This window comes from Petromyzon marinus, unplaced genomic scaffold, assembly GCF_048934315.1.
Source record: "Petromyzon marinus isolate PM22_M1 ecotype Great Lakes invasive population unplaced genomic scaffold, UKy_Petmar_22M1.pri1.0 PM_G_Scaffold_56, whole genome shotgun sequence".
Taxonomy (NCBI): Eukaryota; Metazoa; Chordata; class Hyperoartia; order Petromyzontiformes; family Petromyzontidae; genus Petromyzon; species Petromyzon marinus.
In genome coordinates, this window is record NW_027423009.1 from 307995 (window position 1) to 329180 (window position 21186).

A 21186-nucleotide genomic window follows, 5' to 3' on the forward strand; every position below is an offset into this window, starting at 1 on the left:
CACTTCTCGTAAGCTAGCCTATCGCTAATATCAGAGAGGATAAGACTGCTCCGTTTTGAACTTGATAATTTAGACAAATGTCTCTTACAATCACACTTAGCATTAACAGATAAAATGTCCACATCTGATTGGGACCTTGTAGATAACATGACTGTTTTTTTTTTCTGCCGCGACAATGTCAACCAAATGTAAAGTTAACCTGATTGCTAAAGACAATGCACTATCAAAATAATGAGTGCATTGTCTTTGAGCTGTACGCCTTTTGGCATCATCTGGTCGAGCACCAATTGGGTCGAGGCTCAAAAGAAAGCCGTCCCTTGGTGTGGACCAATCAGTTTCAAGGACAATGCATATATTATCATAGTAGGTTTTTTGTTTGCATTTTGACTGCAGGTATTGCGGTTAATGCAGACATGAATCCTCGTAAAAAGGTTTCAGTTTTGTTGCCAGAAAAAAGGGGAAAAACCCTATCATTACATTTTGGTACTGGCAAAGGAGGTCTAATGATGAATAATAGCTTTCAAACACTGCACAAAATTAATGCAGAACTCCAGGTTATCCACTGTTGGCATAGCCAACACCTTAAACGCCTTTTGTTTTGTCAATATAAATCGGAGCAGGCTGTTACGGTATAATAACGACGTGCCCGCTAAACTCGGGCCCTCTTGTCCACTGATGAGTGAGGAAGTTTAACAAAAAATGACAACAGAAACTCACGCAAATTAAGAAGTAAGCTAAAGTAACAAAAATATTTGGGTTTCTTTAATCAAAACACACCTCCATATTGATTACAAACCCTCACGCAAACATTCCCCCCAACTCGTGCGTTTATACGTTGGCCGAATGCGAAAGCCACGATGTCACACAAAACGCGTTCTAAGGAGATTTGAACTCTAAATGCTCTGGGTTACAAACCCAGCGCCGTATCACCCGAGCCACGAGGCTGGGTGCTGGCGTGCCCCCCGTGCCGTCGCGAGCGCGTTAGCGGGGTGCCCGCGCTCTGCCGCTCGAATCTTAAAAGCGCAAACGGTCGCCTCCGATTGAATCTTGACGGAAGAATGTCAAGAAAACCTCCAAAGTCGAGACGATCAAAACGGCGGCGGGGCATTGGGGGGCCGAGTAAATGGAACGTGGGATGGCAAAAAGCGATTTGAGCGATAACCTACGCCCGAGAGTAAAACTATCCCGCTAAATCAAGACGTGCAGGTCGTGGGGCGCGTCCACGCCGTGGGAGGCGCCGCCAGCGGCCTGCTCGGGGGGCTCCTGGTAGGCCCTCGGCGTCGCCCCCAGCTCCGTCTGAAGCTCCTTCACCTCGTCACGGAGCTGCCACAATTCCGATGGTGACGTCGCTCTGGGACCCGCCGTGGACTCCGGCTCGACAGCATCTGCCACCCTAGAAACGAGTCGAATTTCAATAAGAGTATTTTCATTAACAAAAAATATATATACACTCTCCATGATAGAGGGTTTTTTGGTTATATCGCATGTATAGTGCAGTGTATAGTGTAGTATAAAGTGCAGTGTATAGTGTAATGTATAGTAGTATAAAGTGCAGTGTATAGTGTAGTGTATAGTAGTGTATAGTGTAGTGTATAGTGTAGTGTATAGCGTAGTGTATAGTGCAGTGTATAGTGTATAGTGTAGTGTATAGTGCAATGTATAGTGTAGTGTATAGTGTAGTGTATAGTGCAGTGCATAATGTAGTGTATAGTGCAGTGTATAGTGTAGTGTATAGCGTAGTGTATAGTAGTGTATAGTGCAGTGTATAGTGTATAGTGTAGTGTATAGTGCAGTGTATAGTGTAGTGTATAGTGTAGTGTATAGTGCAGTGCATAATGTAGTGTATAGTGCAGTGGATAGTAGTGTATAGTGTACTGTAGTGTGTAGTGTAGTGTATAGTGTAGTGTATAGTGTAGTGTATAGTGTAGTGTCTGGTGCAGTGCATAGTGTAGTGTATAGTGCAGTGGATAGTAGTGTATAGTGTAGTTTATAGTGTACTGTAGTGTGTAGTGTAGTGTATAGTGTAGTGTATAGTGTAGTGTATAGCGCAGTGTATAGTGCAGTGTATAGTGTATAGTGTAGTGAATAGTGCAGTGTATAGTGTAGTGTATAGTGCAGTGTATAGTGTAGTGTATAGTGCAGTGCATAGTGCAGTGGATAGTGCAGTGTATAGTGCAGTGTATAGTGCAGTGTATTGTAGTGTATAGTGTAGTGTATAGTGCAGTGTATAGTGCAGTGTATAGTGTAGTGTATAGTGCAGTGTATAGTGCAGTGTATAGTGCACACAACATCTATATACATATTCTTAGCTCTTTCGGTAAAGTCACGTTGAAGGGAAACAATAAAATAATAATATATATATAAAACAATAAAACCGGATTCCCACCACCATCCATCACAGAAGAATTCTCTCATCAAGACTCTGTACCATAGAGCCCAATGCATATCCGACCAGGAACACATAGTCAGTGAACTCAAGCACGTACACCAAGTTCTTAAGGCTAATGGTTACTCCGACTATACAATCCGCAAAGCTATCACTGAAACCATGAAGGACCCTCTTGAGGAGCCTTTCAAAACCATCACTTTACCCTACATTGCGGCGATCACAAAAAAGATCTCTAAAATCTTGAATAAACACAAGATCCAGGTCCGTTTCAACACATTACATAAAATCCGTGATCTGGTTCCGTCTGTAAAAGAAGTGATTCCGGACATACAGTACCCTGGTGTCTACAAACTAAGTTGCCTCTGTGGTAGTAGTTACCTTGGAGAAACCAAACGCCACGTCTCGGACCGCATCCGTGAACACAAAGCAGACCTTAAACACCGTAGGACCAACACCTCGGCCGTGGCAGATCATTGTTATAATTCAGTAGGCTCACATGACATTGACTTTTCCAAGACAGAGGTTCTTTGTAAGCCATCTGGCTACCATGAGAGATTCGTTCATGAGGCTATCCACATATACAAGCACAGAGACAATTCCAACCGAGAAGATGGATTCTGGCTTAGCAATCATTGGAAAGATTTGATTAACCATGTCAGGTCTTAATTGATTGTTCACGCTTACAGTGGCTTTCAGACAGCATACATTAATTTTTCGTCTCCCCCCTCCTCTTTTCAGAACATAGATGGACTCGTCCTTCTAAATAAACTGCCAAATCGCTGCGCGTGGCGCTGACGTTTTTCTTAAAATGAATAAAGACACTGTAAAAAAATAAAAATTTTTATGCAAACCGACACACCTGATGACGACCGTTTGTGTTATGGTCGAAACGTCGTGAGAATTTTTATTGTTTTATATATATTTTATTATTTTATTGTTTCCCTTCAACGTGACTTTACCGAAAGAGCTAAGAATATGAATTACTGCAGTCACAAAAGCTTTAAATCAAAATCTATATACATAGCTATCAACACATACACTACACTATACACTACACACACAACATCGATATACATTGCTATCAACACATATACTACACTATAAAATATACACAACATATATATAGCTATCAACACGTACACTACACTATACACTACAAACACAACATCTATATCCATAGCTATCAACACATACACTACATTGTACACTACACTATAAACTACACACAACATCTATATACATAGCTATCAACACATACACTACACTATACAGTATACACTACACACACAACAGCTATATACATAGCTATCAACACATACACTACACTACACACACATCTATATACATAGCTATCAACACATACACTACACTACACACAACATCTATATATATAGCTATCAACACATACACTACATTATACACTACACTATAAACTATACACAACATCTATATACATAGCTATCAACACATACACTACACTATACACTACACACAACATCTATACATAGCTATCAACACATACACTACACTATACACTACACTATAAACTACAAACATCTATATACATAGCTATCAACACATACACTACACTATAAACTACACACATCTATATACATCGCTATCAACACATACACTACACTATACATTACAAACACAACATCTATATACATAGCTATCAACACATACACTACACTATACACTACAAACACAACATCTATATACATAGCTATAAACACATACACTACATTGTACAGTATACACTACACACACAACATCTATATACATAGCTATCAACACATACACTATACACTACACACAGCATATATATAGCTATCAACACATACACTACATTATACACTACACTATAAACTATACACACCATCTATATACATAGCTATCAACACATACACTACATTATACACTACACTATAAACTATACACAACATCTATATACATAGCTATCAACACATACACTACATTATACACTACACTATACAATACACACAACATCTATATACATAGCTATCAAAACATACACTACATTATACACTATACACTACACACAACATCTATATACATAGCTATCAACACATACACTACATTATACACTACACTATAAACTATACACAACATCTATATACATAGATATCAACACATACACTACATTATACACTACACTATAAACTATACACAACATCTATATATAGCGGTTGGGAAGCTGACGGAACCGTTATTATTTCCCTTCCACGTGACTTTACCGAAAGAACCAAGAATAAGAGACAGCTTTGTTTAGAGCCTAGTCTCAAACAGTGTTAGATGAGAGGACAATGCCACTACGAAGACATTGACAGCTCGGGGTGAGACACACGAGGCTCTAAAGAAAGCTGTCTCTGGTGTGGAACAATCAGTTTCAAAGACAATGCATCATCATCATCTCGTAGACTACCAGAGCATGTTTTTTTTCTGTTTGCATGTTCATTACAAGTACCGTGTGCGTGGCCAATGCAGTGAGATGATTCCTTGCAAGAGGTTTACGTTTGGTGTTATCATGTTCACACAGCTGTTTTATTACTAGAAAGGGTAAAACCAATTCTTATATTTTGTTACTGGCAAGGGAGGTCCCATGATGTTTTTTTGCTGTTGTCATCATCGGCGAAACGTCACGGAAACTCGAATTGTCGGCGTAGTTGGGGGTCGCTCTCTGACACACAGCCGGCGAGTGTCGAGCCGGTAGCGACCCGGCACGTTTAGTTTACGTGACGCAATGCCAACCGCGCCGGCGAGGCCCCCCACCTGCTCCGTGGCCGGTGCCTCCCGCTCAGCGAGTCGTGGATGGTGCCCAGCCCCAGGTAGGCAATCTCGGACAGTTCGAGCAGGAGGCTGAGACCGGCGACTGCGTACATGACCAGAAGGAAGACGGTCTTCTCTGTGGGGCGCGACACAAAGCAGTCGACGCTATTCGGGCAGGGGTCACGGACGCACTTGAAGCGCGGGGCCACCTCCACGCCGTACATCAGGTACTGCCCCACCAGGAAGCCAACCTCGGCCAGCGTGCGGGCCAGCAGCTGGAGGGTGTAGGCCACCATCAGGCCGTCCGTCTTGATCCTCCACCGCTCGTTGTGCTGCTTCCCCTCGCCGTCTTCTTCACCCTCCACCTCCTCTTCCACCTCCTCCTCTTTCTCCGTGCATTCAACCACGCGGTCGGGGCCGCCGGTTCGCTTGGCTCGCTTGGTTTGTTCGTCTCGCTTGTACTCGATCCTACCACGACAGAGAGCGGCGGCGGCGGCGTCGAAGTTTCACCCCTCGCTACGAGCGAGCCAGCGTCGGGACTCGAGGTAAGTTAAAATATTTACCTTCCTTTAAAATTTGACGCTTTATTTACTACTAAGCGGGAAGCACCCGGCGTTGCCCGGGGGAAAACATATATTGAAACACTTCTCAAAACTTAAAAACATAACATATACAAGTGGAAAAAAAAACTTTGATCATTGCCTCATTCGTAAAAACTAAAATGAAAGCCAACGCGCGGCGTAAAAAAACGTACGCTCGCGCGCCAAGATTCGATTCTTTAGATCGCGCAAAGGAATCGAAGGTTGTAGATTTCTTTAGAATCAGCCTATTCCCGTTTAATCGATACCACAAAGCTCACCAGATATCGATTCTCGCCACACTTCATCGTCATTTCCCCACCCCCCCCCCCCAAAAAAATAAGTGTATTTTTATGTTTGCATGGTGTACAGTATGGAAAGTACCCACATGGCAAATTTCAAGTTTGTTGCATGTCGGGAAGTACGCTAAACATTTTGAACAGACACATACTCACAACTTTGCCTTTTATACATGTGCAATTATAATATCGCATGCAAATGTATTATATTTCTTATTGTTGAAGAGTTTAACAATGCTTCCCTTTTTGCTGTTGAATCGCAGAATATTTTACGACGCTGACCGTGTGCGTGTTTAAACACAGCGCACATTCGCCCTCCCGAACTGAACTAGCCGTTCGGACGTACCGACGGGGGGGCTCGGGAACGGAACTCCGTTCCTAAGTCAAGGGGAAACCTTGCCGGCACTTTCACCGTTCAAACTCGTGACCAAAACGACGGCGCAACCTAATTAAAAAACAAATTAAAACATTTCCAACTGCGGGCAGCCATTCAAATTTCCACCGTAGCCCCCCCCCCCCCCCCCCCCACTGTGAAAACTCCCTCCGAGAACCTCGGTACCTGGTGATGCGATGCACTGCGAAGCCGAGGTACAGGATGGTGGGCGTGGCGACCGCGATGATCTGGAACACCCAGAAGCGGACGTGGGAGAGCGGGGCGAAGCTGTCGTAGCAGACGTTCTCGCAACCGGGCTGCGCCGTGTTGCACGAGAAGCGGCCCTGCTCGTCGTAGTAGATGGACTCGCCGGCGACCGTCGTGAGAACGACGCGAAAGATGACGAAGGTGGTGATCCACAGCTTGCTCAGGAAGGTGGAGTGCCGATGAACCTCCTCCAGCAGATGCGTGAGGTAGCCCCAGCTCATCGTGGCCGCCGGTCTAATTCAGCGACGCCGCTGCGGGGAAACGTTCACCCGTGTTTGTACAGGCACTACTCTACTTACAAACATTCAACTTCAGGACTTTTAGAGATAATAAAAAAAAACCTATCCCGTTTGTCCAGTTGCCCGTTTGGAATGAGAGTCGTAAGTTCAACCTCCATGCACAATAAATGGCAGTGGTGGCATCTACATTGGCAGAATGTGAAGAACCAGTGGCATCTACATCTGCAGAACATGAAGAACCGGTGGCATCTACATCTGCAGAACGTGAAGAACCAGTGGCATCTACATCTGCAGAATGTGAAGAACCAGTGGCATCTACATCTGTAGAACGTGAAGAACCAGTGGCATCTACATCTGCAGAACGTGAAGAACCAGTGGCATCTACATCTACAGAACGTGAAGAACCAGTGGCATCTACATCTGCAGAACGTGAAGAACCAGTGGCATCTACATCGACAGAACATGAAGAACCAGTGGCATCTACATCTGCAGAACGTGAAAAACCAGTGGCATCTACATCGACAGAACGTGAAGAACCAATGGCATCTACATCTGCAGAACGTGAAGAACCAGTGGCATCTACATCTACAGAAAGTGAAGAACCAGTGGCATCTACATCGCAGGAACGTGAAGAACCAGTGGCATCTACATCTACAGAACGTGAAGAACGAGTGGCATCTACGTCTACAGAACGTGAAGAACCAATGGCATCTACATCTCCAGAACGTGAAGAACCAGTGGCATCTACATCTACAGAAAGTGAAGAACCTGTGGCATCTACATCGACAGAACGTGAAGAACCAGTGGCATCTACATCTACAGAACGTGAAGAACCAGTGGCATCTACGTCTACAGAACGTGAAGAACCAATGGCATCTGCATCTGCAGAACGTGAAGAACCAGTGGCATCTACATCTACAGCGCTGGTAGCGGCCATCGGCAAGTCCAATCAAGTTTCAAGTTTCATTTATTAGGTGTATAGCCCTGTGAGTCATGCGGCTCTTGAGTTCGGGTGCAACCGCAACAAACAAAATATGAACAGAGAAACATCTTAAAGCGACGACGCGTAACGGAAACATCCTGTGATAAAACAGCAAATCTTCCAGAAAAGAAAAAAACTTATTACAACTCTGTGTGCAAAAATCTCACAAACCCCTTCTTGAATAAGAGCCTTGAGACTCGGCGAGGAATTCCCCCCCGGGTGAACTGAATCACATCGTTATTATCACTACTGCCCTCTGTTCGAACAGCGTTCATCTATTTTCGTTGTAAAATGTCAATCGGTCACTTGTTCGGAGGTCATGTCCATGAGGACGCATTTCCTAAGAAGGCCACGGCAGTTGCGTTGGTTCCTCGCGCGCTGCCGAGAGACGAGTTCTCGATGGCACTCGAGAAAAAACAAACGCGCATCCGTCCCGTGCCCTCCTGGATAGCATCATCAATTGCGGTGTATAAGGGAGCAAAGATGCCGCCCGAGAAGACGATTCGTAATTTGTTTTTTTTGGGGTCAAGATCTCTTGTGGACGCGCGCGTGTGTGTGCGTTCGGGCCCTCCTCCACCCGACACAGCCAATCAATAAAATGTTGACTCCCTCGCCTGGTATACAGGAGGTCGTGGATTCGATCCCGAACCTGACGCCTGCTGTGTACTCCATCTCTTCTCTAGCTGTTTAGGCATCCGCTTGCACACAACAACCGCCATTCGCCACTAAGTGGCGGTGATGTCACCACGACGCTTGTACCAGGCTATGTGCACCCTGAGGCCACGTGAAGTGTCGAACGCCCGCTAGCAGGAGGTCACGGGGCAGACCCAGGTGCCACGGGTCGACTGACTGAGATGACTGGCTGATGCACCACCTGTGCCCCCTACTGTGCCAACCTGCTGTGCTTTAGCCACCCGGCGCTCCGCTCGTTGTTGTGAGCGTCGCTCCGCCGCCCTCCGTTGTTGTTGGAGGGCGACTGCCTCCAACTGCCCAGTAGCGTCCTTCACGAGCCTCCTCCACAGAGGCCGATCTTGACACCGCTGGTACCAGTCATCGGCAAGTCCACTCAGCTCCACGTCCTCCTGTACCACATCACTCCATCTCCTCTCTAGCCCGTGCCGCGCCCGTTTAGCCCCCTCGATTCGGCCGAACAAAAGCTGTTTCGGCATGCGGTGGCTGGGCATGCGGGCTACATGACCCAGCCAACGCAGCCTTGCCTGCCGGAGGAGCTCACCGATGGGACCTTGCCCAGATCTTTCAAGGATTTGTGAGCTCCTCACACAATCCAGCCTGGTTAAACCCAGGATGGATCGTAGGCAGGCCAGTCTAAATGTTTCTAACCGGTGAAGATGTTCCATTAGGGGGGTCCACGTTTCGCAAGCGTAGAGAAGTGAGGGAATGACTGTGGTCGAGAAGACCTGAAGCTTAGTGCGGAGCCACAGACCAGGTAGCTTCCACACAGCGTTACGCAACCGATGAAAAGATATTGCCGCTCGACTGATTCGGAGTGAGACCTCGGCTGTTAAACTGGAGCTGGTCAAAAGCACACTGCCCAGGCATGGGAAACTCTCCACTCGCTCCACAACTGCCCCATCACCGATTGGGAGTTGTGGGGGTGTAGTGTCCGATGGTACAAAATACCCAGGCAGGTGCTTAGTTTTGGTGGGGCTGATGGTAAGGCCCCACCTCTTAGTGGCACGCTCCAGTCTCAGCAGCAGCATCGACAACTCCTCCTCTGAATGAGCAGCTATTACAAAATCATCAGCATACATAACGTGGTTGAGCAATAGGGAGCCATCCCTTGACCGCACCCGGGCATCGATCAGCCTCCCATTATATCTGTACCATATGGAGATTCCCCCGGTACAGCTATTGAAGGCTTTACGAACTACGTGGTCAAAATAGATGTTAAATAATGTGGGAGCCAGAGGACATCCCTGTCGCACCCCAAGGTGTACAGGGAATGGCTCTGACTCCCGACCACATAGTTTTACCTGGGCCCGCTCACCATCATGAAGGTCCTTAATGATCGTGAGCAGAGGGTCAGGTACTCCAAAAGCACGAAGAACAACCCAGAGCCCTGGCCTATTGATGGTATCATATGCCTTGACCAGGTCAATAAAGCAGAGATGTAGGTCTTGTTGGAATTCCCTACACCTCTGCTGTAGCAGACGGACAGAAAATATGGCATCTGTGCAGGACCGCCCTTTCCTGAAACCGCATTGGGGCTCCGCAAGCCTCTCCTCAGCGTGCCTGGCAATCCTTGCCAGGACCTTTCCCGGCACACTGAGGAGTGAGATGCCCCTGTAGTTGTTACAGTCTGTGCGGTCCCCCTTCATAAAAAGGGGGACCACCAGGGCATCCTTCCAATCCTGCGGAACCCGTCCAGTGGTCCAGACTGTTGTTATGATGTCATATAGGGCAGTCTGTGCACAAACGCCACCCTCCCTCAGCATTTCGCTTGGGAGATAATCTCTGCCCGCTGCCTTTCCTGGTCTCAAACTCCGGATCACCTTCAGTACTTCCTCAACAGATGGCACCTCAGCCAGCCACTCACAGGGGGTGACTTCTTCCAATATTTGAGGCACCGCAGCCTCAGCAGGGTCATCCTCACTTTGTGCCACGATGTTTTCCTGGCTGAGGGATTTTCCCTCCCCCAGGACCTCACAGAAATGCTCAGCAAATCTGCAAACCTGTTCCTGGGGGTCGGAGATTGGATCACCGTTTTTTCCCCTAATGATTGTAATAGGTGTGGCGCTGCAGGTTACTTTTTGATGGAGTTAAATAGAGATTTGTGATCACGGGCCACTGAGGCAGCATCTATCTCCTCAGCAACCCGCGACCACCACCCATCCTTGCAGCGCCTCACGGCCCTCCGAACCTCCGAGCGAAGGCTGCGGTAAGCCTCCTCATTCTCTGACGTGGGATTCTGTAGCCGATGACAGTGGGCCTGTCGCTTTTTCTCAACCATCCTGAACACCTCCTCTGTCAGCCAGGGTCTCTGGGGAGGTCTGGACCGCATACCCAAAGCAGCCATTGCAGCTGCATGAGTCACAGTCCTAAACCTCGCCCATTTACCCTCGACATCAGGAGGAGTCGGGGACGATGCCAATCCCAGCCGCAAGCGATGATGAAATTCTCGCTTGCAACTTTCATCAGATAACTGAGACCAGGAAACTTTAGGTTGGAAAGGGGTCCTGGGTGTACACCCACCACCGGAGTGGAAGAATGGCAGGCGCATCTTACAGATGACAAGTCGCTGGTCAGAGGGCAGATCAGCTCCACGGTAGGTCCTGGTGTCAAGGACATGGGCTCGCATCCGCTGGTCCGTCACTATGTAGTCCAGCAGATGTTCTTGTGTGGACCCGGCATGCATCCATGATGTTGTGTGGATGTGCCGATGCCAGAACAGCGTGTTGGTAATTACAAGCCCATGGGCTGCACAAAATCTAGCAGCCTCCTACCGTTGTTATTGAGCTGATCTGGCCCATGCCCTCCAATCACTCCAGACCAGGTGCCAGCATCATGACCAACTCGGGCATTGAAGTCACCCAACATGATGACTCTTTTCCGAGGGGCCAATTTAGCCAGCACCTGTGACAGGAGGTCATAGAAGGCATCTGACTCATCGGCTTTGCCTGCATCCCTCCATGGATGTTCATCTTCGGTGGGGGCATAAGTAACCACGACCACCATTCCTCGCCTCCGGTTGATGGGAAGGCGAGCCCAAAGTAGCCTGGGGCTTACAGCTTCCCACACCTCACCGCCACGCTCCCACGCCCCCTTCATTCTTTTGTTCAAAAGAAGTGCCACACCCTGTTGTTTGGCAGTCTGCTGCCCCGAGTAGAGGACTGTCCACCCCTCATGGTGGCAGGAGCCAGAACCGGTCCACCGGACACACACACAGACACACACACAGACACACACACAGACACACACACAGACACACACAGACACACACACACAGACACACACAGACACACACAGAGACAGACACACACACAGACACACACAGACACACACACTGACACAAACACACACACAGACACACACAGACACAAACACACAGACACACACACACACAGACAATAACAACCGACATTCGCCACTAAGTGGCGGTGACATCACCACGACGCTTGTGCCAGGCTATGTGCACCGTGAGGCCACGTGAAGTGTCGAACGCCCGCTGGCAGGAGGTCACTGGGCAGACCCAGGTGCCACGGGTCGACTGACTGAGATGACTGGCTGATGCACCACCTGTGCCCCCTACTGTGTCAACCTGCTGTGCTTTAGCCACCCGGCGTTCCGCTCGTTGTTGTGAGCGTCGCTCCTCCGCCCTCCGTTGTTGTTGGAGGGCGACTGCCTCCAACTGCCCAGTAGCATCCTTCACGAGCCTCCTCCACAGAGGCCGATCTTGACACCGCTGGTACCAGTCATCGGCAAGTCCACTCAGCTCCACGTCCTCCTGTACCACATCACTCCATCTCTTCTCTAGCCCGTGCCGCGCCCGCTTAGCCCCCTCAATCCGGCCAAACAAAAGCTGTTTCGGCATGCGGTGGCTGGGCATGCGGGCTACATGACCCAGCCATCGCAGCCTTGCCTGCCGGAAGAGCTCACCGATGGGACCCTGCCCAGATCTTTCAAGGATTTGTGAGCTCCTCACACAATCCAGTCTGGTTAAACCCAGGATGGATCGTAGGCAGGCCAGCCTAAATGTTTCTAACCGGCGAAGATGTTCCACCAGGGGGGTCCACGTTTCGCAAGCGTAGAGAAGGGAGGGAATGACCGTGGCCGAGAAGACATGAAGCTTAGTGCGGAGCGACAGACCAGGTAGCTTCCACACAGCGTTACGCAACCGATGAAAAGATATTGCCGCTCGACTGATTCGGAGTGAGACCTCTGCTGTTAAACTGGAGCCAGTCATAAGCACACTGCCCAGGTATGGGAAACTCTCCACTCTCTCCACAACTGCCCCATCACCGATTGGGAGTTGTGGGGGTGGAGTGTCCGATGGTACAAAATACCCAGGCAGGTGCTTAGTTTTGGTGGGGCTGATGGTAAGGCCCCACCTCTTAGTGGCACGCTCCAGTCTCAGCAGCAGCATCTCCAACTCCTCCTCTGACTGAGCAGCTATTACCAAATCATCAGCATACATAACGTGGTTGAGCAATAGGGAGACATCCCTTGACCGCACCCGGGCATCGATTAGCCTCCCATTATATCTGTACCATATGGAGATTCCCCCGGTACAGCTATTGAAGGCTTCACGAACTACGTGGTCAAAATAGATGTTAAATAATGTGGGAGCCAGAGGACATCCCTGTCGCACCCCAAGGTGTACAGGGAATGGCTCTGACTCCTGGCCACGCAGTTTTACTCGGGCCCGCTCACCATCATGAAGGTCCTTAATGATCGTGAGCAGAGGGTCAGGTACTCCAAAAGCACAAAGAACGACCCATAGCCCAGGCCTACTGATGGTATCATAGGCCTTGACCAGGTCAATAAAGCAGAGATGTAGGTCTTGTTGGAATTCCCTACACCTCTGCTGTAGCAGACGGACAGAAAATATGGCATCTGTGCAGGACCGCCCTTTCCTGAAACCGCATTGGGGCTCCGCAAGCCTCTCCTCAGCGTGCCTGGCAAGGCGATGCTGAATAATCCTTGCCAGGACCTTTCTCGGCACACTGAGGAGTGAGATGCCCCTGTAGTTGTTACAGTCTGTGCGGTCCCCCTTCTTAAAAAGGGGGACCACCAGGGCATCCTTCCAATCCTGCGGAACCCGTCCAGTGGTCCAGACTGTTGTTATGATGTCATATAGGGCAGTCTGTGCACAAACGCCACCCTCCCTCAGCATTTCGCTTGGGAGATCATCTCTGCCCGCTGCCTTTCCTGGTCTCAGACTCCTGATCGCCTTCAATACTTCCTCAGCAGATGGCACCTCAGCCAGCCACTCACAGGGGGTGACTTCTTCCAATATTTGAGGCACCGCAGCCTCAGCAGGGTCATCCTCATTTTGTGCCACGATGTTTTCCTGGCTGAGGGATTTTCCCTCCCCCAGGACCTCACAGAAATGCTCAGCAAATCTGCGAACCTGTTCCTGGGGGTCGGAGATTGGATCACCGTTTTTTCTCCTAATGATTGTAATAGGTGTGGCGCTGCAGGTTACTTTTTGATGGAGTTAAATAGAGATTTGTGATCATGGGCCACTGAGGCAGCATCTATCTCCTCAGCAACCCGCGACCACCACCCATCCTTGCAGCGCCTCACGGCCCTCCGAACCTCCGAGCGAAGGCTGCGGCAAGCCTCCTCATTCTCTGACGTGGGATTCTGTAGCCGATGACAGTGGGCCTGTCGCTTTTTATCAACCATCCTGAACACCTCCTCTGTCAGCCAGGGTCTCTGGGGAGGTCTGGACCGCATACCCAAAGCAGCCATTGCAGCTGCATGAGTCACAGTCCTAAACCTCGCCCATTTACCCTCGACATCAGGAGTCGGGGACGATGCCAATCCCAGCCGCAAGCGATGATGAAATTCTCGCTTGCAACTTTCATCAGATAACTGAGACCAGGAAACTTTAGGTTGGAATGGGGTCCTGGGTGTACACCCACCACCGGACCTCCTGAATGCCGCATAGATCCAGCCGGTACCGGTCCAGCTCCCGACAGAGGAGTGGCAGCCTCTCCTCTGCAGTGAGCGTTCGAACATTCCACGTGGCCACCCATAGTGGCTTTTCGTTGTTTCTGGAGTAGCCCCGAGGGTAGGTATTCAATCTCCTGGCTCCGCCAAATGGGGTTTGGCCAGGAGACGTCATAGACGCCTGGCCCCCCGGGGCCTCCGGCACAAGCTTATTAGTTACATATTTCAGTTTAATTCGTGGTTTCGTGGTAATTAATTGAAGATGGAGGGGTTACCAGCCCCTCGCACCCATCCAGAGCCCCCGTTTAGCCCCTGTGGTGGACACATATGCCATGAGGGGAGGAGCCAATCAAAATTGGATCTCCCCCCACAGCACTGTCCACGACAGAGTTGCCCGCCGGCCCCGCGAGGAGGTAGGGGGTTGTTTTGACAGACACACACACACAGACACACACACAGACACACAGACACACACACAGACACACACACAGACACACACACAGACACACACACAGACACACATACACACACAGACACACACACAGACACACATACACACACAGACACACACACACACACAGACACACACACAGACACACAGACACACACACACACACACAGACACACACACAGACACACACACAGACACACACACACACAGACACACACACACATACACACAGACACACACACAGACACACACACACAGACACACACAGAGACAGACACACACACACACAGACACACACACAGACACACACAGACACACACACAGACACACACACACACAGACACAGACAGACACAGACACTGACACAAACACACACACAGACACAAACACACAGACACACACACACAGACACACACAGACACACACACAGACACACACACACACTGACACAAACGAACACACAGACACACACACAGACACAAACACACAGACACACACACAGACACACACACTGACACAAACACACACAGACACACACACACACAGACACACACAGACAGACACACACAGACACACAGACACACACACACAGACACACACACAGACACACACACTGACACAAACACACACAGACACACACACAGACACACACAGACACACAGACACACACACTGACACAAACACAGACACACACACAGACACACACACACAGACACAGATACACACACAGACAGACACACACAGACACACACACAGACACACACAGACACACAGACACACACACTTACACAAACACAGACACACACACAGACACACACACACAGACACACACACAGATACACACACAGACACACACAGACACACACACAGACACATACAGACACACAGACACACACACTGACACAAACACAGACACACACACAGACACACACACAGACACACACACACAGATACACACACAGACACACACACACAGACACACACAGACAGACACACACAGACACACACACAGACACACAGACACACACACTGACACAAACACAGACACACACACAGACAGACACAGACACACACACAAACACAGACACACACACACAGACACACACTGACACAGATCTCGGGGCCGTGGCCACAGCAGCAAGGGGAGACAAAGACGGCAGCGGCTGCGTGGGAGACAGCGCAGAGAGAGAGGGAAGGAGGAGGAGGGTGGTGGAGTGGTGGAGTCAGACCTCTGTTGGAGCGCCCGGGAGCCCAGGAGACGTCCCGAGCAGCTGGGAGATGACGCAGAGAGATGAGAGACAGGGACAGCACCTAGCTAGGACGCCACCTTCCAGCCCCTCCCCCTCACTTCCAGCCCTTCCCCCTCACTTCACCCCCTCCACATCCGCCCCTCCCCCACATCCGGCCCCCCTCCACATCCGCCCCTCCCCCACATCCGGCCCCCCTCCACATCCGGCCCCTCTTTCGTCCTCTCTTTGGACCCTCCCCCCGGGCCCTCCCCTCACTTATGCCCCTCCCCCCTCGCTTCCGCCCTTCCCACCCTCCCCCCCTCGCTTCCGGCCCTCCTCTCCCCCGTCACCTCCCTCACCTCCGCCCCCCCCTCGCCCCTCACTTCAGACCCCGCCCCCCCTCACTTCCGGCTCCTCCCTTCTCATTCCCCTCCCTTCCCCCCCTGTTGTGGGCGAGGGGTTCGCACCATGAGCTGGAGAACCAAACAACCCGCAGACTGCCTGCTGCTGGATCTCCTCTCTGTTTCAAAGAACACATTTGAACAAATTTTGACCTCGGGTCTTTGCTCATCTACCGGCTTCACATTCCCTATTGCCCGTACAAAAACCCGGAGGAAGGGCCTTTGCTATTGATGCCCCCAGGGTCTGGAATGCTATTGCCAATAAACTGCAACTTGAATCGCTACCTATGAGATATTCACTCAAAACTGCTCTAGAGGAGTTGTACACCCCTAGCTTGCCACTGCTATTCAGTGGCCTAAAATAAAATAAAATGTTTCGCTCCGGATGACCGCTGCAAAGTATTATCTGTTTTGTGATTTAGCGTGCTGATCTTAAAGGTGCATTGAAAAATTTGATACTCCGACCGATGCTCCTGTTGTTTGTGGAGTAACTCATGCAGCCAGCTGTGGCTCTAGGGTTTGGTGTTACATGGTTGTTTATGTAGTTTATTGTTAAAAATTCGGTCACAGTTCCTATGATCACTGTTACATTGCATTTATGGCTTTATTTTGGTGATTTCTAAAAGTTTTTTGGTTTGACCATGTTTTTGTTTATTGTAGTACGGAGTTAGACTGATGGCCTTAATCTTAGTTTTCTTGTTGTTGTTTGACTTGCATCCCAATGGGATTTTTGCACACAGCGTTGGTGTACGGTGCTATTTCAGGAATATTTTGATGTTTTTTTCCTGGATTTTCTGTTTGCACATGCACAAAGTCACTTTAAGATGTTTTCTTGTTCATGTTTTTTTGTTTGTTTGCGTTGCACCCGATTCAAGAGCCGAATGGCTCACAGGGCTATACCAAATAAATGAAACTATGAAACTATGAGAAGGGATGGACTGATGCGGCACAGGAGTATTTGGAGCTGAGTGGACTTGCCGACCAGCGGTGCCAAGCTTGGGCTCTGTGGAGGAGTTTCCTGAAGAACGCTACTGGGCAGTAGAGGCAGTCGCCCTCCCAACAACAGCAGTGGTTGGAGAAGCGACGTTCACAACAACGAGCGTTGCACTGGGCGGATAAAATACAGCGAGTTGGCACAATGGGGAGCACAGGTGGTGAAACAGCCAGTCATCTCGGTTAGTCTGTCCCGTGACCGGCTCGCAGAGAGCCTTCGATACTTCACGTGGCCTCAAAGTGTGCACTTTAAGTGCACCTAACCTGGCACAAGCGCTGTGGTCACGTCACCGCCACTTTATGGCAGTTCTGCATGGGTGCTAAAGAATCAACTAATGTCACCTGCTGGGTCTGTCCCGTGACCTCCTGCACCTAGTCTGGCACAGTGGTGCATCTGCCAGTCATCTCGGTGAGTCAACTAATGTCACCTGCTGGGTCTATCCCGTGACCTCCTGCACCTAGCCTGGCACAGTGGTGCATCTGCCAGTCATCTCGGTCAGTCAACTAATGCCACCTGCTGGGCCTGTCCCGTGACCTCCTGCACCTAGCCTGGCACAGTGGTGCATCTGCCAGTCATCTCGGTGAGTCAACTAATGTGACTTGCTGGCCCTGTCCCGTGACCTCCTGCACCTAGCCTGGCACAGTGGTGCATCTGCCAGTCATCTCGGTGAGTCAACTAATGTCACCTGCTGGGTCTGTCCCGTGACCTCCTGCACCTAGCCTGGCACAGGTTTCAACGCGTTCTACCCTCCCGTCAATCCCCGCAGCTGCTACCGCTGCTGCTGCTGTACAACAGCGACCTCTCTCAGATCTGCGTCACAGTCTCCCACCATGTGGCCTCGTCTCCTCTTCCCCTAGGTCGCTGGAGAAACTCTCCATCCCATACAGGAGCTGTGTCTACAGTCCCCCCTCCCCGCCGCCTCCGCTATCACAGAAGGATTTTCTTTGTCCTTCCGCTGGCTAAAAACCTTTCAGAGGCGTCGTTCAGCGCTCAAAAGTATTTTGAAACTTTGACTTTATTTTCACAACTGTGGAACATTACATCTCTTGACCATTTACTGAAACTGGTAATACGATCAGAGGATTAGATATGCAACACCAACCGTGAAATGTTTTTATTAGATAAACTACATTATAAAAAAAAAACATTAACTTATACAAGTTGTGTTGCAGGTAAGGAAATTGCTGTTATGATGAAGACCATCCGTAAAGAATATAAGTGACGCAATTTTGCTAGAACACCTCGGTCAGACGTTTCAAAATCAATTTACCAACTCAGAAAATCCCTCTAAATATTTTCAGAAAGTTCTTCATAGCATCCTCAGCGTCCTCCGTTTGTTGTACGCTAAAATGTCGAACAACAACGACCAGCATTACAATTAGTGCGTCAATTTTAAAAAAACCCTCACAGTAGGCCATATTATTCACCATATAGACTATAGTCACTATACTTATTAACCCAGGAAAACATCGGTCAAAAAATACATCACTCCAATAGGGGGCGCCAATTGCTATGAATACAGTAGAAAGGTTTTTGTTTGGGTTAGATCGCATAAATGTGTCGTTAACCCACCACCACCCAACACAGCCAATTAGTAAGGTTTGTCACGTAAACAAGACGTGCCAATTAGTTCATACTTAAGCCCACCGGTGTGTTGCAGAGTAAATGCACAGATCTGGCCGTCCGCCTGATGATGCTGGTTGTAATCACTGGCGAAACGTCGTGCTCAGATTAAAAATGTTGTGGATTTGCTCTCCGTTACATCAACGTGCTGTACTAGTAAGGTTTTTTTGGAGGGGGGGTTATATCGCGCAAATATAAATGTGTGGTTAAACCCGCCACCACCCGACATAGCTGTGGCTCTAGGGTTTGGTGTTACATGTTATTTATGTAGTTTATTGTTAAAAATTCGGTCACAGTTCCTATGATCACTGTTACATTGCATTTATGGCTTTATTTTGGTGATTTCTAAAAGTTTTTGGGTTTGGTAATGTTTTTGTTTATTGTAGTACGGAGTTAGACTGATGCCCTAATCTAAGTTTTCTTGTTTTTGTTTGACTTGCATCCCACTGGGATTTTTGCACACAGCGTTGGTGTGCAGTGCTATTTCAGGAATGTTTTTTCCTGGATTTTCTGTTTGCACATGCACAAAATCACTTCAAGATGTTTTCTTGTTCATGTTTTTTGTTTGTTGCGGTTGCACCCGATTCAAGAGCCGAATGGCTCACAGGGCTATACCAAATAATGAAATTATGAAACTATGAAAACTATGACATCTGAACAGAACATGCCAACTCGTTACCTGCACAGCACACCGGGTGTGTTGTGGAGTAAACCCACAACATTTACAAACTGAGTACAACGTTTCGCCAGTAATTACAACCAGCATCATCAGGCGATAGCCAGATTTGTGGAGACAGGAGGACAGAACAAATCTGGCTGTCGCCTGATGATGCTGGTCGCGAACACTGGCGAAACGTCGTACTCAGATTGTTAATGTTGTGGATTTGCTCTGCAACACACCGGCGTGCTGTACTAGTAACGAATTGGCACGTTCTGTTTACGTGACAAACCTTACTAGTTGGCTGTGTCGGGTGGTGGCGGGTTTAACGACACATTTACATTTTTGCGATCTAACCCAAGAAACTCATACCATTGATAAATGCACAACATTTACAAATTGCGTACTGTGACGCTTCGCTGGTAATTACACCCAGCTTCATGACTGGACTTGTGAGGGTTGCTCATGTTTAATATGGGAGGGTGGGTTGTTCTGATTCATTTTCTCTCACGTGCAATTCCCTCAATATTTTTTTTATAGGGCACCAACGCGGACGGATTCTTTAAACATGCTTCACGACGACAGACAGAAGGACGGTAACCCGATCTAGAATACAATAAATCCTAACATTTGGAATGTATAAACTATGCCTTGATTCCCTTCCTCACTATTGACACATTGCACAAGGTCACGAACCGACTGTGGCGGATGGCAATTTCTTGACAACCGAGTACAATCACTGTCTGAAGATTCAATGAACTCCCTGTTACACACTCGTAACAACAGCACCGTCACTAAGCGTTTCACTTCTTACCCCCACGGGAAATTCAGCCTTTCAATATACGGCGTACAATAGTGCAGGACTGTCATTTGCAAATTTGACTCCGGCACGCAATGGCCAACTCATCTTAAAACAATGCCACGGGCTCTTCTAGCATCCTCTTCGAAGCAGACGGCGTGTCGTACTTAGCAGTTCATTGCCTGGCAGTAATATCCAGGACAGTCTGCTAGATTCTAACCCCGGGACCTTTACAACAAGCGGGGGAAAAAACCCACTACCGCTGGGGCAGGCACTGTATAAGAACGTTAAATACGATAATACTGCACCGGTGTTTGGGCCCGTTGTTTAAAGCACTGGTTTGTCTCACCTAGTGGAACTTGGAGAAAAAAACATGCGACTTTTGGAATCACCGTAGGATTTCACACCGCATGCCACCTGAGATGTCAAAAAAGAGTAAGCACTTAAACATCGCCCTCCAATCACAATCGTGTCAAAA

General features: G+C 48.7%; 2 protein-coding genes across 2 annotated transcripts in view; both read right to left on the bottom strand.

Moving 5' to 3' along the window:
* Positions 1-735: 735 nt before the first annotated feature.
* LOC142918162 (gap junction gamma-1 protein-like) lies at positions 736-16342 on the bottom strand. The gene is made up of 4 exons (XM_076062274.1): positions 16234-16342; positions 6616-6947; positions 5183-5647; positions 736-1393 (listed from the first exon to the last, which is right to left on the bottom strand). The coding sequence occupies exons 2-4, from the start codon at positions 6915-6917 to the stop codon at positions 1189-1191; spliced, it is 972 nt and encodes a 323-aa protein (XP_075918389.1). The 5' UTR covers positions 6918-6947; positions 16234-16342; the 3' UTR covers positions 736-1188.
* Positions 16343-18625: 2283 nt separating this feature from the next.
* The window catches only part of LOC142918163 (putative ATP-dependent DNA helicase HFM1), a 48548-nt gene continuing 45987 nt past the window's right edge, over positions 18626-21186 (bottom strand). Inside the window, exons 35-36 of the mRNA XM_076062275.1 lie at positions 21058-21125; positions 18626-18972 (exon numbers count right to left, since the gene is read on the bottom strand). Coding sequence (XP_075918390.1) covers positions 18903-18972; positions 21058-21125 — 138 coding nt within the window. The 3' untranslated portion in view covers positions 18626-18902. The remainder of the gene's footprint in view (positions 18973-21057; positions 21126-21186) is intronic.

Excerpts from the sequence above, each read along its gene's own strand:
- LOC142918162 (XM_076062274.1), bottom strand. The coding sequence starts at position 6,917 with ATGAGCTGGGGCTACCTCACGCATCTGCTGGAGGAGGTTCATCGGCAC. Across the intron at positions 5,648-6,615 it reads GCAGTGCATCGCATCACCAG|GATCGAGTACAAGCGAGACG; the intron begins GTACCGAGGTTC and ends CTGTCGTGGTAG. Across the intron at positions 1,394-5,182 it reads AGGCACCGGCCACGGAGCAG|GGTGGCAGATGCTGTCGAGC; the intron begins GTGGGGGGCCTC and ends ACTCGTTTCTAG.